Source organism: Mixophyes fleayi, chromosome 5 (genome assembly GCF_038048845.1).
Source record: "Mixophyes fleayi isolate aMixFle1 chromosome 5, aMixFle1.hap1, whole genome shotgun sequence".
Taxonomy (NCBI): domain Eukaryota; kingdom Metazoa; phylum Chordata; class Amphibia; order Anura; family Limnodynastidae; genus Mixophyes; species Mixophyes fleayi.
This window is the reverse complement of record NC_134406.1, coordinates 3,616,401-3,632,910: the sequence shown is the minus strand read 5'-3', so window position 1 is coordinate 3,632,910 and position 16,510 is coordinate 3,616,401. Positions and strand designations below refer to the sequence as shown.

Genomic DNA, 16,510 nt, shown 5'->3' with positions numbered 1-16,510 from the left:
ATGGGAGCGACGAGCATCACATTGGGCCTGATTTACAGCATTCTGACCTACTACCGTTGGGGCACGTGCCGGAGGCGCTATTAACCCCATAACAGCCCCACCCACTGCGCTGTGACATGGTTTCTATCATGGCATAGCGAGGAAGGGGGAGACATAATTTGCATAATTAGGACTGCCCCACCCGCTTCAAAAGAAAGAAGCGTTATCCGGGAGGGTGGCCTCGCCTCCCAGGGGGCCTGGGCGGACGTCACGAAATCCGCTCCGAAATACTGCGGAAACGCAGGTGCGGATTTCTTCTCCGCAAACGCTGCCATCTTGCTCTACAAACTGGTGCACTTGATGGAGCTCTACCTGCGCGTCTTCCCTGCGCGGTACCGCACAGATCTGCGCTACTTATTGCAGGTTATTTACTAATAAATTCCTAATTGCGCGGAGACCTATAGTGCGCGATGAAACATTTGGGTGAAAGCTCATTACTGGAGGTGTGGGGGTGTCTGCGGATCTGCTCTATGTTGGTAAATAAACAAGAAAAACACAAACAGAATGTGGCTGCTAAATAGAATAAAACACATCTAGGAATATATTTATACAAACTCTGTATTTGGGCACATTGGGGTTCAGAGGAACCTTTACACCTTACCATGGGGGGCGCTCAGATCGCAGACTGTATCACATATACGGGGATCCTCATAATACTAATACGAGGCCGTCCGTGCCGTTCCCCAGCTGTTGTAGTCACTGATTCTGGGCCCCTTGGTCCCATCTGTCACTCACACCGGTCCCATCACACAGATCTCTGCTTCCTGCTGAGCCCAGAACAGAGCAGGAGGGGTGGAGGCAGTTTAAGGGTCTTTAACCTCTTCCCTGCCAGAAGATCACCCTCTGGTTCACAGGAGCTGATCCACAGATGTGTATAATAGTGGAAGGACTTTATCCATGGACTGAATTATTTGTCGTTTCAGCACGATGGACCAGAAGCTGGATGAGGCCTCCAGACAGTCATGTTTTACCTCTGGGAATGATTAAATTGAAACGTCTAATTTCCATGCACCCAGGTGTCGGATGCACCTATAATAAGACAGGAAGCTGAGACACCCACCTGGTAGTACATAAAAACCCTTTTGTGTTCTCCTGAGTGTTCATGCAATAAAGCACTTATGGGATCCAACTTATCCTGTTAGTTATTATTAGATCAAATGAAATTCTGTCCGTTGACCGTGATACAACAGTGCCAGCGAGTTATGTAGCGTTATGTGCAAGTCTGTCACGCACCTGTAAAGTTCGGGAGACTCACGATATTTGTTATCTCCCGGAGGGGAGGTGCAAAATATATGATCTATCACTTACTGTACTGAGTTTGGACAAGAGTCCTATCAAAAAAGGAAATATGGGGATCCGATGGCACAGGGAACCCAGAAAGTTTGGGTCATTTACTTGTACTTGTACCGCCAGACAAACAATACCAGCTATTACCAGGGCCCATGTTAAAATATATATTTTTAGTGCCTCTCATGCAATGCCCCCTGAGGCACGTGACTGAGCATATTGTCCCCTCTTCCCGCTTTGCATCGATGGCGTCGCACCGGAGTTCACCCATAGAGATCACATTTCAGCACACGACAATCCAGCCTCATCATTTGTAATAGTGGAGAGTTGTCAGTTCACCACTTCAAGCAGGACACACGTGAACTGCACACGTAACTAGTTTACATACAACCCCTGCGCACTAACGTGTTTGTATTGTTAGCTTTTCAAGTGAGGGAGCCCAACAGAGTCCATGTGTTAAGGCGGCCGCGGCACTAGGAACCTGGCTTAAAATCTCAGGGCAGACGGCCCATATCAGCCGGTAGTTTGTAATGAATTTCCAATACCAGTCATGACATCGGCAGCGTGGAGCCTGCGTTGGGCGACAGCTTGAAGGGGACATCTAGGTACGACAGTAATTCCTTATGTTGTTGCAGCGCCCGAGAGGTCAACTTTGATGGGTTGTGTGACTCAAGTATGGCTGAAATAAACAGAAATCTCCACTTTAATTAGTGTCTCTCATTCATGTAGACGAGTCTGCGTGATGTTGTATTGGTGACCTCGGTGCTTTGCAGTCATCATTACTTCATTATAATTAGAGATGCTCAGATTTGTTTCCCAGAGGTTCTGAAACCGATTGGTCAAATACGCTCTAAAGTTTGAAAAGTCACAATAAATTTGAGCAAAGTCAACAGTGTCAAACATGTATGAGGTACCTGTACGCAGTGATGTTCACTGCTTGAAATAAAAAATAAATATACTATGACATGTCGCCCATTTAAGATTGAACAATTTAGAAATTATTTTTATTGCAGTTTGTTTTAACTATGAACCTCATATTATAGTGTATTTAACTTTTTATTTCAAACAGTAAACATTACCGTGTACAGTTCACTTCGGACAACCTCCCTGTTTGCTTTACTCACATTTATCTCTGTCTTATTTAGTCTGTCTGAATGTTATGGTGAATTTTCAAACTTTAGAGCGGGCTGGAGAGGCAGTTTTGGGTCCGGCCAGGAGATCTCCTTTGTCTCCTCTATAGAAGGAGCGGCAGCTGCTGGGACAGAGTTACAGCCTCACTTCCTGCCAAACACCTACTTCAACAGATGATCAGGAAACAAGAGGCGGAAACTTCCCAACGGCCCCTCAGACAGAGGGAATCGGGGATGCGGAGGAGTCCAGTAAAATTTCTCACTAATTAGACGAAATTAGCTTTTCCAAGAGCAGAAAACGACCCTCTAGGCACAAAAAAATATATTTTTCTTAAAAAGTCGCATCAGATGTTGGTCCTAAAACATTTCCTGCTAGAACGTTCAATTGTTGATAGATCATCATCAACATTTAGTTATATAGCGCCGCTGATTCTGCAGCGCTGTACAGAGAACTCACATCAGTCCCTGCCTCATTGGAGCTTACAGTCTAAAGTTTCCAACGAACACACACAGACTGAGAGACACAGACTAGGGTCAGTTTTGATAGCAGTCAATTAACCTACCAGTATGTTTTTGGAGTGTGGGAGGAAACCGGAGCACCTGGAGGAAACCCACACAAACACGGGGAGAACATACAAACTCCACACAGATAAGGCCATGGTCGGGAATTGAACTCATGACCCCAGTGCTGTGAGGCAGAAGTGCTAACCACTGAGCCACCGTGCTAGTGACATAAGCGCTGGGAGAATAGTACACGGCAGGTATATACATACGTCCAGAATTTCTGTCATTTGTGTTTTAAATCCCCAAAAGCACCTTGCTCCTCCTCCCCTGAATCGTGGGGTCCCTTCGCTGAGACCCCTCCCTCTGTTTATCCAGTTACTAGTCTGTTATTTACCAAACACCAGAGAGCAATCTACATTTAATAATACAAATTAGTCGTAAGAGCTGCAAGCTGGAGGCCCACAGCTGCCACTAATATTTCCCTTCCTGTTTCCTTGTTATAAAACAGCCGTCTCTCTGCACGGACTCTGTTAAACATTATCCTTCAATAACCGTCCTGTGTGGGTGACTGCGTGCGTGTAGCACGTTCCCTGTGTTACCTCCTGCTCCTATTAAATACATTACATGTCTGTATGTCTATCCTCTGCCTCGTGCCTTATCTCCTCTCAGGTCAATTAGCAGATCTGATTCAGCCGGATGTTTTAAGCCAAATTATACAGCCATAAATGTCTCCTATCCTCACTCTCTCACCCCCAGGGGCCGAAAGCCGACGAAAACCCCGCTGATAGCTTCAGCCTATGTAGGGGGTCTACTAAGTGGCATCAGAGCTCACCCTACTCATCAATGGTGTATACCTGCGATCACCTGGTGATAAGCATTTACATGGGGAGTATTGTGGCGGTATTCGTGCTGCCATGACATCCCCACCTGTTATTACCCCCCCCCAGGATGGCTACAAGAGACCAAAAGCATTAAAAACATATCTTGAAAATAAATTTGATCTATTTTTAAACTTTATTTTATTTATTTACTTATTTTAACAACCAGAACTGAAAGGTTCAGTTTAATTGCGGCACCAGCGTACGCATGCGCAAATCTGTCCGGCGAGGCAGTAAGTTAACTCTTACTGCTCCAGGACAATATCACTGGTTCAGATACCTTTGCAAATTTTTTTGGTGTAATTTGAGACAATACAAAATCATCATCATCATCATCATCATTTATTTATATAGCGCCACTAATTCCGCAGTCCCTGCCCCATTGGAGCTTACAGTCTAAATTCCCTAACACACACACAGACTAGGGTCAATTTTGATAACAGCCAATTAACCTACCAGTATGTTTTTGGAGTGTGGGAGGAAACCGGAGCACCCGGAGGAAACCCATGCAAACACAGGGAGAACATACAAACTCCACACAAATAAGGCCATGGTTGGGAATTGAACTCATGACCCCAGTGCTGTGAGACAGAAGTGCTAACCACTGAGCCCCGTGCTGCCCCTTATTTATCTCTATAAAGGGGCGGTTCATAAATATTAATTAGTTAGTGTACTACAACCCCCACCGTGACAGGTTTCCTGCACCTGAATATAATGTGATAGGAATGTATAAAGCCCAGAGAACAGGAGCAGGTAGTGAGTGTGGCATCCTGTATACAGAAAGCATAAGGTTTACTACCCAGCTGGTCAGAATTGAAAAGCAAAGATATTTGCAGCAGCAGCAAATATGTAACACCTGAGAATGACCCTAGATATTTGGACTAGTCAGCAGGGGTGCAGGCAGTGCCCCTGGGGTGTGATCAGGTGTTTGGCTTCCATGGGGTCAGCGACTGCTCTGTGATATCAGGTGACACAACGGAGGTAATGTAATTCCTGGTGACCAATCACATTCAGCGTGACGCACCATGCTGTGATACAATGTAACACTGGGCTGGAGCTATCAGGTCTCCCAGCGGCCCATGTTCTGTGCATTGACTTCAGTTAATCAGTAACATCTCGTGCGGTGACATCTTACACTGACCCTGTGTCCAAATTATTCTGTAATTCTGTGGATCTGCCAATATTTACTTTGTAAAACTGAAGAGAAATGTGTTGTACTCACAGAATGGAGATTTCACCCCTGGTGTCGCTGCGACGTCGTCGGATCTGCGTTTATGTACCGATTTATGTCCGTGCCAGACAGCGTCCGGTGATAGCGCACAGCGGCGGCTCTAATATCTTATAATGCTTCCATTTATGTTCTCTCTCAAGTACAAGTGGTGCCCAATTCCAGTGTCCTACATGTCAGTGGCCGGCTTCACATTCTGTCATAGCCGTGGCCGCAGCGCAGTTGCGACCAGCCAGAACCATTTTGGAAATTCCTCCTATTTACTTGCGACAGTAAGAGGCAGATTCAGTTGTCCGCAATGTTCCTTAACAACATCATGAACATACTTTTTTTACCGATATTAGAGGTGTGAGCACCCACCAGCGTTACCTCGAGGTGTCTCACAGCCGTTCTGGAGGCCCCTTGCAAGGATTTTTTATTAATTAAACTTATTATCTATTTATCGCCGTGTTAAGCGACGATCTGAAGTCAATATAGATAAAGCTGCAGCCACGGGACCGCTGGTGTCATTACCAGGTGACAGGACTTTACAGTGGGGGTGATTGAATCCAGAGGGGGTAGATTTACTAATACTTCTAAAAGGCAAAAGTGTAGGTGTCTCTCATAGCAACCAATAAGATTCTAGGTATCATTTATCTAATACATGCTAGAAAATGATAGCTGGATTCTGATTGGTTGCTGTGGGCGACACCTTCACTTTTGCTTTTTAAAAGTTATAGTAAATCTCCAGGACCTAACGCGTCCTCTGTATAACCGGAGAGACAAACAGGTAACTGGAGGACCTTCAATCTATAGGTGCGTTCTGCATCTGCAAAAACACATTAACAATAAACTGAAGCACAGAACTCACAGGACAGAGACTTTATAAGCTCCCAGTGCCTGAGCAATATATTTAATTGCAATAACAATGGTAATTGTACGGTTTAGATTAACGGGACTTTTCTGTCCAGTAAGTGCTGATTCCTCCACAATCCCAGCAGCCCATAATCCGTGCTCGGCACAGACAGCACCAAAGTTCTCCGGCCTGTGACTTAGTTCCAGCCGGTTACCATGGGAACCGTCCAGCCCGGGGCCTGACCCCGTGGACCATCCAGACCGAGATTACTGTGTGCAACACATCAAAGAGACATTCTGCCTGTACAAACATTGTCTGTATGGAGTGTTCTCCGTGTGACGTCTCACAGCCTCTGACACCAAACTTCTTTCCTTCCATCAGTATAATAACCGGCCCATAGGTGTCAGTGATTGTATACAGGGTACGTTTAGTGTCATGCAGTATATATATGGTCATATGCCAGGTCCATTAATGCAGAGGTGCCAGCCTGTGACTCAGGACCTCAAACTGGCACACTGACACTGGGGGTCCCAGAATAATGACACACTGACACTCGGGGTCCCAGAACAATGACTCCCTGACAGAGTCATCTTAACAACATTATAGGCCCCCGGGCAAAGCAGTGCACTGGGGCCCCTACCAACACAACCACTCACAGGAATAAAAATGTAAATTATCGATAAAATTAAGTTTATATTTATTGTTACCTGCTTAAAAAGTCAGTGTTTAACCAATAAAAAAAACATGCTGTGCTACAGAGATTAATCCACATAAACGTTTTTTCTGTTTGCCCCCCTTCATCCTGGTTCTGGTTTCCCCCCGTATGAGACATTGTGCCCTCCATTATTCTCCTATTTGTCCCACTTCACTATCGCCTTCTTCTCTACTTTTTCTTTCTGTTTTCTTTCTTTCTTGCTTGCTTGTCCGTCACGTCGTGGCTCCTCTCGGTGCGCTCCTCAATGAAAATGTGGAGCGTGATGATGTCACGCCCGCAATTCAGTGTGAGTGCAGTAGGGAGGAGGTGAAAAGGGAGGGAGCTGGGTCGCCGCCACATGACTACAAAAGGTACATTTTTTCTCTTAATTACTTCAGAGCCCGGGCTATGGGGCCCCTATGCACATGGGGCCCCCGGGCAGTTGCCCATCATGCCCAATGGGGAAGATAGCCCTGCTCCCTGACACTTGGGGTCCTGACTAACAAAATTCCGATTACATTTTAAATGTTTCCCCTAGATAAATCATGACTTGCACATAATATAGTAGAAGATTAGTGGTACTGTGCAGTTGTCCTTACATACAGAATACAAATAAGTACTGAGAATTGAGCAGCAGAACATGAGAAGTGTTACTGTGCAGGAGACATTCCCAGGAAACGTCTAGAAGTAAATCTATGAACAGTTGGACTTTCCTGGAAACGTTTGTTGTCAGAGCAGCAGAAGGAGGATTGTGACTCACGGCAGAGACAGCAGACAGATGAGTAATGATCACCGTGTTTGGTTCTGTATATCTGTGGTTCTTAGACCCACGTTCAGCTTCCTACAGTGATATCTGTCCACGTGGGACTCTGGGTCACCGATCAGTATAACCGCGAGGAACCGACTCTTCCACATATTTCAGGACACTTGTAGGTTCCCGGTTTTTCCAGCTGAAATCTTTAATTCACAATATTTATGTTTCCATTATTAGGACACTTCATGCACCCAAATTAACAGGGTAAATGTATAATTGTTTTATCCAATCATGGATCCATAGACACAAGGATGTTTAAAAGCAAAACATGTCCATACGCTGGCGGATCCAGACCTGAGCGCAGAGCAGCCGGATCTATATCCAGGTTGGATATGCGCCCTGTGTGACACAACTAATGCAGTGTGCGTGGGAGAACAGACAGCCCCCACATGACAACGCGTTCTCGGCAGTAGTTTCCTCTGATAACTTTTATTATGCGACGATGGTTGAAACCAGCAGCCAGTTTGTTCCCGCTTAGGTCTAGTTGGCCGACAAAATTGGTGAAACCTTTATGAAGACAGTCACCTAATGAGCCCCATGCCAACAAAATGATGTATAACCTCCTGTTCCTGGGCGATATTTATACAGATCTGTCTCGCCCTCCATGTCCGTAGAGATTTGCGGTCACCCCTCTCCTGGTTGGCGGTTCGGGATTGTGCCCTGGACGTTGGCTCCCACTTGTCAAATCCAGATCTCTTATTGGGAGACTATTTATTGGAGATAAAGGGAGTTACACGGCGCATTTCATGGTTTCTCCGCTTCGCAGTTTGCGTCTTAACTCTACTTTATTTTTATATTGCCTACATATGATGCGGTGCTGTACAGTGAATATTCATTAAAATCAGTGTTTCCTCCCACATGGACACAGGGGTTAATATTGACCTACCAGTATGTTTTTGGACTGTGGGAGGAAACCCACGTAAACACGGGAAGAACATACAAACTTCACACAGATAAGACCCTGGTCGGGAATCATGAGTCCAGTGCTGTGAGGGAACCACTGTGCTACCTTATATATATAATACTGACCACTGTGCTACCTTATATATAGAATGCTGACCACTGTGCCACCCGATATGCTTTACATGCTATGCCCTGTTGCTGAAAAGCGCATTTCTATGGGGTTTAACCCAGCAGAATTTTAGGAGATAAACAGAACCATTTACATTTATGGACAGCATACCGGACTAGTAGGGCCACTCAGACACATAAAGGATCATTGCGGATCCTTAATAGTTCAGTTGTGGGGTTGGAAATTAGCTAAATAATTCCAGCCAGAGATTTCTACCTGTGTTACCCGGAAACAGGTCTTTGTACACAAATAACTCTGTGTTTTACAACCATACATCTGACCTGCCCGGTGTGGAGGGTTTTTCAGTTGTATAAAGTTCTTCATTTATCAGTGTATTTGAAAGAGAAATGTAATGCTGCTAGTGGCGCTGTGTGTTCAGCCGCAGGTACATCATTGTCTTTCTTCAGCCTCATATTTAATCCCATGTCCTGTGTCGGAGGAGATCAGAACTGCATCAGATGTGTCGTGAAACGCGTGGGTGACCCGTTAGCAATGATTTTATGTAAAAATGAAGATTATATTCCCTGTATTATAATTTTTTTTTTTTATTTAAATTAAACTTTAAAACAAATGCTCTTTTTGCTATGAAACCCAATGGTAAAAACTTTTCTTGTGCTTATGACCTGGTTGGTGTAAGTGTATATGCTGTTAGTTTGACGTAAACCTGTTCGTGTCTGTGGACGGACTATAAGAAGAATGTTGGTATTTACCATTTGCCTTCATATTTTTTTTCAGGCTGCTATTAATGATTTTTAATTCTGCAGAGTATGATGGACTACCATGGCAACCACAGTCACATGGCACATGACGTAGTGAGCAGAGAGGCTTTTGGTTGCCCCTATGAGCTCTGTCTGTACTGTTATATCCCCCTTCTCCCCCCTCTGCCATCATATGACATACTGAGAGCCGTGAGCCTGTGTGTGACTGGCAGCCACACTCTGTGCTCTCCAAAGAGATTTTGAAAAGGAGACAATGACTTGTAGCAGGGCAGCTAAGAAAAATAACTATTAGACGCATGCCTAAAGTTTACTAAATTAGCTATTTAAAAAAAAAATAAATTAAACCTATGTGTGATTGCTGATATCCATCTACCTGGTTGATCATAGCGTGATGTATTAACGTTATCACGTGAAGTCACAGGTTTTGTTTGGAAATAAAATCACCTGAGAACTATAGAAGGGACCTTGCATCAAGTATCATGCACTTAGCTAAGTCGTACTGAGCTTTACCTGCATCTATAAATCCATCTCACCCTTCTGTCTTCTCGCTTCTTACAGTTGACATTCAAGAGATTAAAGAGATTCGGCGGGGAAAGAATTCACGGGATTTCGAAAGGTACCCAGAAGACGCCCGAAAAGTAGACTCCTCCCTCTGCTTCATCATCCTGTACGGGGTGGACTTCAGGCTAAAGACCCTCAGTGTCGCTGGTCAGTGGCAGATTACCAGGGTTTGGGGGTGTCAGTAATTCATACACGTCTGCTCATTTAACGAAATTGTTATAAGGGTGGAAGAGCCACAGCTTGTGTAATAACGCACTAGTTATAGCGCTGGGCTACTGACAAGTAGTGAGTTCACAGCGTGCACTGACCACGTGGGGGTAGAACCAGACAAAAAGGAGGTTGTTTTCTGGGTAAGGGATACAGGTTATGACTGGAGAGTGGGCGACTGTTTTCCATCTTTACTAAATAAAGTCCAAGTTCTAAAATAATCGTCGCTCTCTCAGCAGCTGTGGAACTAAATTATAAGTTACACTGAAGGATTAAAACCACAGAGCTCCTGTAAACCTGCTGTCCCGTAACCATGACCTCTTATAGAGTATAATGATCTATCTGTGTGTGTGTGTATATATATATATATATGTATAATATAATGCCCCGTTGCTTCGTAAGTCTCGGGATTCTGTGCACACAATAGTACAGTGTAAATCTGCTGTCCCGTAACCATGACCTCTTATAGAGTATAATGATCTATCTGTGTGTGTGTATATATATATATATATATATATATATATATATATATACTCTGTGCACCCAATAGTACAGTGTAAATCTGCTGCATCTAATTCATGGTCTAAGTTGCAAAAGCAAAAAAAAACCATCAGCGATTTGCTGTGAAACAGCTGGTTTTTGTTCTGCCAAATATCAAAATATTGTTATGTATATGTAACACTTTCCTGTTGTATAAATATCCCTGTGTGGTTCTCTCTGTAGTTTTCACCCTCTCGGTCTATTTATCATTCTGCAGCGATGAGGCTGATTTATCGCGGCTTATCGCAGTGATAGAAACTCACGTATCACCGCAATTTACCAATGCAATATGGTTTCACCTGTCTCCTGCTTTCATTTCCGCTAATAATATATTTAAAAGAAGAAGATAAATGTAAAAAATAGATAAAAATTTCCTGTACCTCCACGATGTTTGTTAAATAGGCGAAAACTGATGGATCTTTTTGCTGGCGTGGGTCACCTTAGGTAATTGCAGTAACCTGTTGATAGCGCGGGGAAAACCCTGTCCCCGATGAAAACCCCCATTCACACCAGATACAGGTTATTTCGCCCCTTTAATAAATAGAGACCTTGCAGAACACTAAGGATCAATAACAAAAAGGCAGCTTAGATTATATTTTGTTCTAGTTTCAACCAATGTAACAAATATCTCAAACACACAACAGTGACATATAATATAGACAGTCCCGGTGTGCGCTCACCCTCGTGGTTCAGTTAATGCACCAATAAGGATAAACTTAGAGCATTATTATCCTGAGGGCGACTGCAGAGACCAGAATGTAAGAGGGGTCTTTTTAGCTGCGAGGATAATTGGAAAAATGAAAAGCGCAGTTATTTTGTGGTTTACAAATGTGATCTAACTGGATTATCGTTAATAAGCTGATTGTGTTATCTATGGTCTAGGTACTGGGGTACCGGTGTCACTTTTTCACACAGCTGTCCAAAGTTCTGGTGCAACTTCCCTCAGGGAGAAATAAAAAAACATTATCTCTAAGGAGGATTCCATTTTCTTTCCCCAGGTAATGAGAGAGACTGACTGAGCACACTGATAGCCTTTTAAACTAAACTTTGCAGGTGCAACTATGAATCAGCCCGCTCTCTGACTGGCAGGTCAGGAGACGTGAAATGTGCCTACTGAATGGAGGCCCTCCCTCTCTCTATTCACTCCAGGGAACCCTTCATCTAGCTCTAACTTGAGCCTAAGGCTTTTGGAAAACTGTTTTTCTAGTACATATAGCCCACCAACGTTTCTGTCACTATATATATATATATATATATATATATATATATATATATATATATATATATATATAATTAAAAAGAGTGAAAAACACTAACATGACACTACAGTATATTTGGGAAAGTAAAACTTAAAGACTTTTTTTCTGAGCCTGGGTAAACCTCTGTATTACGTGGGGACAGAGTACATTACAGCCAGTGAACTCCCCAGATTGATGGGAGAGGCTGAATGACTGACAGTTTCAGACAGGAAATATAACGGGGGCTTTGTAAGGAAAATGGAAAAAAAAACAAAAATACATTTTTCTGAAGTCATATGTAAGTAGCAAAACGTGTAAATAAAGTGGGGTCGGATCATTTCGGATGAGCAGAGAACAAGTTCCCCGTCTTGGCCGCTCGGATAAAGAACAGAGCTGACTTATAACCTTCGTTATACGGAGGGGGCCTCACAGTATAAAGGAAGCTCAGATGTTGGTTACTTCTCTGCAATTCATATAAAACAACTTACACGGGGCCTCATAGCCCATAGTAGTTCTTTAATCACTGAGAGTACCGACATCGGCCTTATTCTTGATATGAAGTGTAAAACACTTTCATTTTGTACAATAAACAAAAAATGCAAATCTCCTATAGCAAGTAAATCAGATCACCACACGTGATTCATACGGCAGTTTAATTAATATAAAATACACACAAAAGAGTCAAACACAATAATCCAGAAAATGAGAAAAATTTAAAATACTAATTAAAAATGCTTAAAAATAGTCCATTTAATTCCACTTGAGAACCCAGTGTGCTACTTTTTTTTTTTTTTAACTATTTATTTTGAAAAATAACAATGATGTACAGATAAGAATCAACAATTAGTACATTTGGAGGAATAAAAACAAAAACAGAGAACAATACATATCATGGGTATATGTCAATGGAGCGGAAAATATTTGAGTAACACATATCAGAGCCAACAACAGGTTGTCATTAAACAGACAGGTAAGTATACAATTGTTATCCAGATAGTCAAGATACTATAACATTTTATAACAATATAGTGGGGGGGGGGGGAGGCACTGGTCATCACCAAGAAAGAAAGAAAAATAGAACACACTTCCCTTTATCCTCACATTTCCTTACCCTTGTCCTTCCCTTTCCCATTTTAAGAAGAGAAACAAATAAATAAATAAAAAAGGGGCAATAAAAGTTTCAAAGGAGATTACTACCTAGATACTCTGGGAAGGGAGACAGCATGAGTCAGGTCACCTATGACTACAGGGAGTTCTTCTTAGGAGGAGGGAGTTGGTACAAGAGGTATGGGGTTATAAGTGCAGCCAAGGAGCCCAAATCTGGTGAAATGTATCATCCTTATCATGTAGGTGGTATGTAATCTGTTCCATGCGGGCAATAAACCAAATATAGGATCTCAGGGCCGCCATAGTGGGGGGTTCAACTTGTTTCCAAGACTTAGCTACTAGACATCGCGCAGCAGCCAGGACATGGGAAGCCAATTTTGCAGACTGTCTATCATCATCAATCAGAGGATAACAGAGAAGAAAAGACCATGGGTCTTTCCGGACAGGGCATGGAAGGAGGGAGGAGAAGGGGGCCCTAACTGGATCCCAAAAGGAGGATATTTTAGGGCAGGACCACCAAATATGTAAGAAAGATCCCATCTGGCCCGGTTTGTTACTTTTAACCTACAGTGCACTAGTGGGAAAATATAATTATCTTGTAAATTGATACAGGATCAAACAGCGATCCAAAAGGTTAGGAGAGATTTTCCAAAGTGTTGAAGTTAGCATTAGAATCCACGATACAATTCCACTCAAAACAGGAATTAAAAGTTAATGAGGCTGAACTCAGCTGCTGTGTTAATTAGGGAAGAGTATGTATGTAGTATGTATGTACTATGTATGTACTATGTATGTAGTATGTATGTACTATGTATGTACTATGTATGTACTATGTATGTACTATGTATGTAGCACTTGGCAAAGCTGGGTCGGGTACAAACACCTCGTTCATTGGTAGTAACTTGCACACAGTCTCCTGAGTAACAAATCTTATTTACTTACAACAGTTTTTGTTCCCGAGCAGAAATATAAGTAAATAGTCTCAGATCCACAACTTAAGCTGTAAGTGTCTCATTTTGTATCTGTGTTTCTCGATTGTCCGCCCAGTGCTCATCCACATACCTCCCACAGTCCCGATTTCAGTGGACTGTCCCATCTTCCTATTGGTGGGCACATTTGTCCTGACTCGCTGGAAGTTGGGAGATATGACCCTGCTCACTACTCTGACGCGGCCTTTCACGTAGGTCGTGGAGTGAATATTGGTGCATGTGTCCTGAGAGTGAGCGGACACCAGGACTGTCTGTATTACATGTGTCCTGAGAGTGAGGGGACATCGGGACTGTCTGTATTACATGTGTCCTGAGAGTGAGGGGACATCAGGACTGTCTGTATTACATGTGTCCTGAGAGTGAGGGGACATCAGGACTGTCTATATTACATGTGTCCTGAGAGTGAGGGGACATCAGGACTGTCTGTATTACATGTGTCCTGAGAGTGAGGGGACATCAGGACTGTCTGTATTACATGTGTCCTGAGAGTGAGGGGACATCAGGACTGTCTGTATTACATGTGTCCTGAGAGTGAGGGGACATCAGGACTGTCTGTATTACATGTGTCCTGAGAGTGAGGGGACATCAGGACTGTCTGTATTACATGTGTCCTGAGAGTGAGGGGACATCAGGACTGTCTGTATTACATGTGTCCTGAGAGTGAGGGGACACCAGGACTGTCTGTATTACATGTGTCCTGAGAGTGAGGGGACACCGGGACTGTCTGTATTACATGTGTCCTGAGAGTGAGGGGACATCAGGACTGTCTGTATTACATGTGTCCTGAGAGTGAGGGGACACCAGGACTGTCTGTATTACATGTGTCCTGAGAGTGAGGGGACATCAGGACTGTCTGTATTACATGTGTCCTGAGAGTGAGGGGACACCAGGACTGTCTGTATTACATGTGTCCTGAGAGTGAGGGGACACCAGGAATGTCTGTATTACATGTGTCCTGAGAGTGAGGGGACATCAGGACTGTCTGTATTACATGTGTCCGGAGAGTGAGCGGACACCAGGACTGTCTGTATTACATGTGTCCTGAGAGTGAGGGGACACCAGGACTGTCTGTATTACATGTGTCCTGAGAGTGAGGGGACATCAGGACTGTCTGTATTACATGTGTCCTGAGAGTGAGAGGACACCGGGACTGTCTGTATTACATGTGTCCTGAGAGTGAGGGGACACTGGTACTGTCTGTATTACATGTGTCCTGAGAGTGAGGGGACATCGGGACTGTCTGTATTACATGTGTCCTGAGAGTGAGCGGACATCGGGACTGTCTGTATTACATGTGTCCTGAGAGTGAGGGGACACCAGGACTGTCTGTATTACATGTGTCCTGAGAGTGAGGGGACATCGGGACTGTCTGTATTACATGTGTCCTGAGAGTGAGGGGACATCGGGACTGTCTGTATTACATGTGTCCTGAGAGTGAGGGGACACCGGGACTGTCTGTATTACATGTGTCCTGAGAGTGAGGGGACACCAGGACTGTCTGTATTACATGTGTCCTGAGAGTGAGGGGACACCAGGACTGTCTGTATTACATGTGTCCTGAGAGTGAGCGGACACCAGGACTGTCTGTATTACATGTGTCCTGAGAGTGAGGGGACACCAGGACTGTCTGTATTACATGTGTCCTGAGAGTGAGGGGACATCAGGACTGTCTGTATTACATGTGTCCTGAGAGTGAGGGGACATAGAGAAACTTTGTCTTACATTGAATAAAGTTCACCTAGAAAAAAGCTTCTTCTCCAAATCATGACTGAAAAGTGCAAAATGCATCAAATTAAAAGGACAAGACCCAGAATCCTACAGCTGGTGCAAAGATTAAGGGTTAGATTTACTAAGCTGCTGGTTTGAAAAAGTGGGGATGTTGCCTATAGCAACCAATCAGATTCTAGCTTTCATTTATTTAGTGCTTTCTACAAAATGACAACATCCCCACTTTTTCAAACCCGCAGCTTAGTAAATCTAGCCCAAAGTCTTTTCGTGGGAATAGCGAAACGCCCCTCCCCAGAGCATGTCCCTATAATTCAATCTGCCCCCCCCCCACTCTGCAGTGAAATCTGCGCCTCACTTCAGGCCGCTATCTATTTCAGCGATCACATGCACTTTATCTAGACACAGTCTTATAAACCGTCTAACATACCTCCATCATTAGTACACGAGTTGTGGTCTTTCCTCTGGACTTCTCGCCATTTGCACAATGTAACTGCCCCCAGTACTTGCAGCATTCTCGTGTGTCCGTGTTATAGGGATCCTGAACTGTGACCCCCAACAGGACGCAACTGATAAATATTCTCCGTACAGCGCTGCGTTATACGGTGGCGCTATAGAAGTAAACAATAATAAACACAATACATACACTCTGCACGTTACCCGTTTACTTATACAGTATTTCCCACTCAGCCTTCAGCGAGGAGGAGGTGAATCTATGGATCAGCAGCCTGAACAGGGTGGTCTCCGACACGCTGAAGTCGCCGGGTCCTCTGCAGGTTGAGAGGTAAGAATTAGGTACCGTCAGGACCTTCTCCCTTCTGCTGCTATGTGTAATATATACATTGATATCATGTGTTTATAATGTGGTTAGTGAAACTCCAATTTCCCCTTATTACTCCAGGGGGTAAATGTATCAAGCTGAGAGTTTTCCAACGGGTTTGAA

At 43.8% G+C, this 16,510-nt stretch overlaps 1 protein-coding gene across 1 annotated transcript in view; it reads left to right on the top strand.

Moving 5' to 3' along the window:
• The window catches only part of LOC142158033 (1-phosphatidylinositol 4,5-bisphosphate phosphodiesterase gamma-1-like), an 82,785-nt gene that overhangs the window by 11,493 nt on the left and 54,782 nt on the right, over nt 1-16,510 (top strand). The window contains exons 3-4 of the mRNA XM_075211611.1: nt 9,759-9,908; nt 16,258-16,351. Of these exons, the coding sequence (XP_075067712.1) occupies nt 9,759-9,908; nt 16,258-16,351 (244 nt within the window). The remainder of the gene's footprint in view (nt 1-9,758; nt 9,909-16,257; nt 16,352-16,510) is intronic.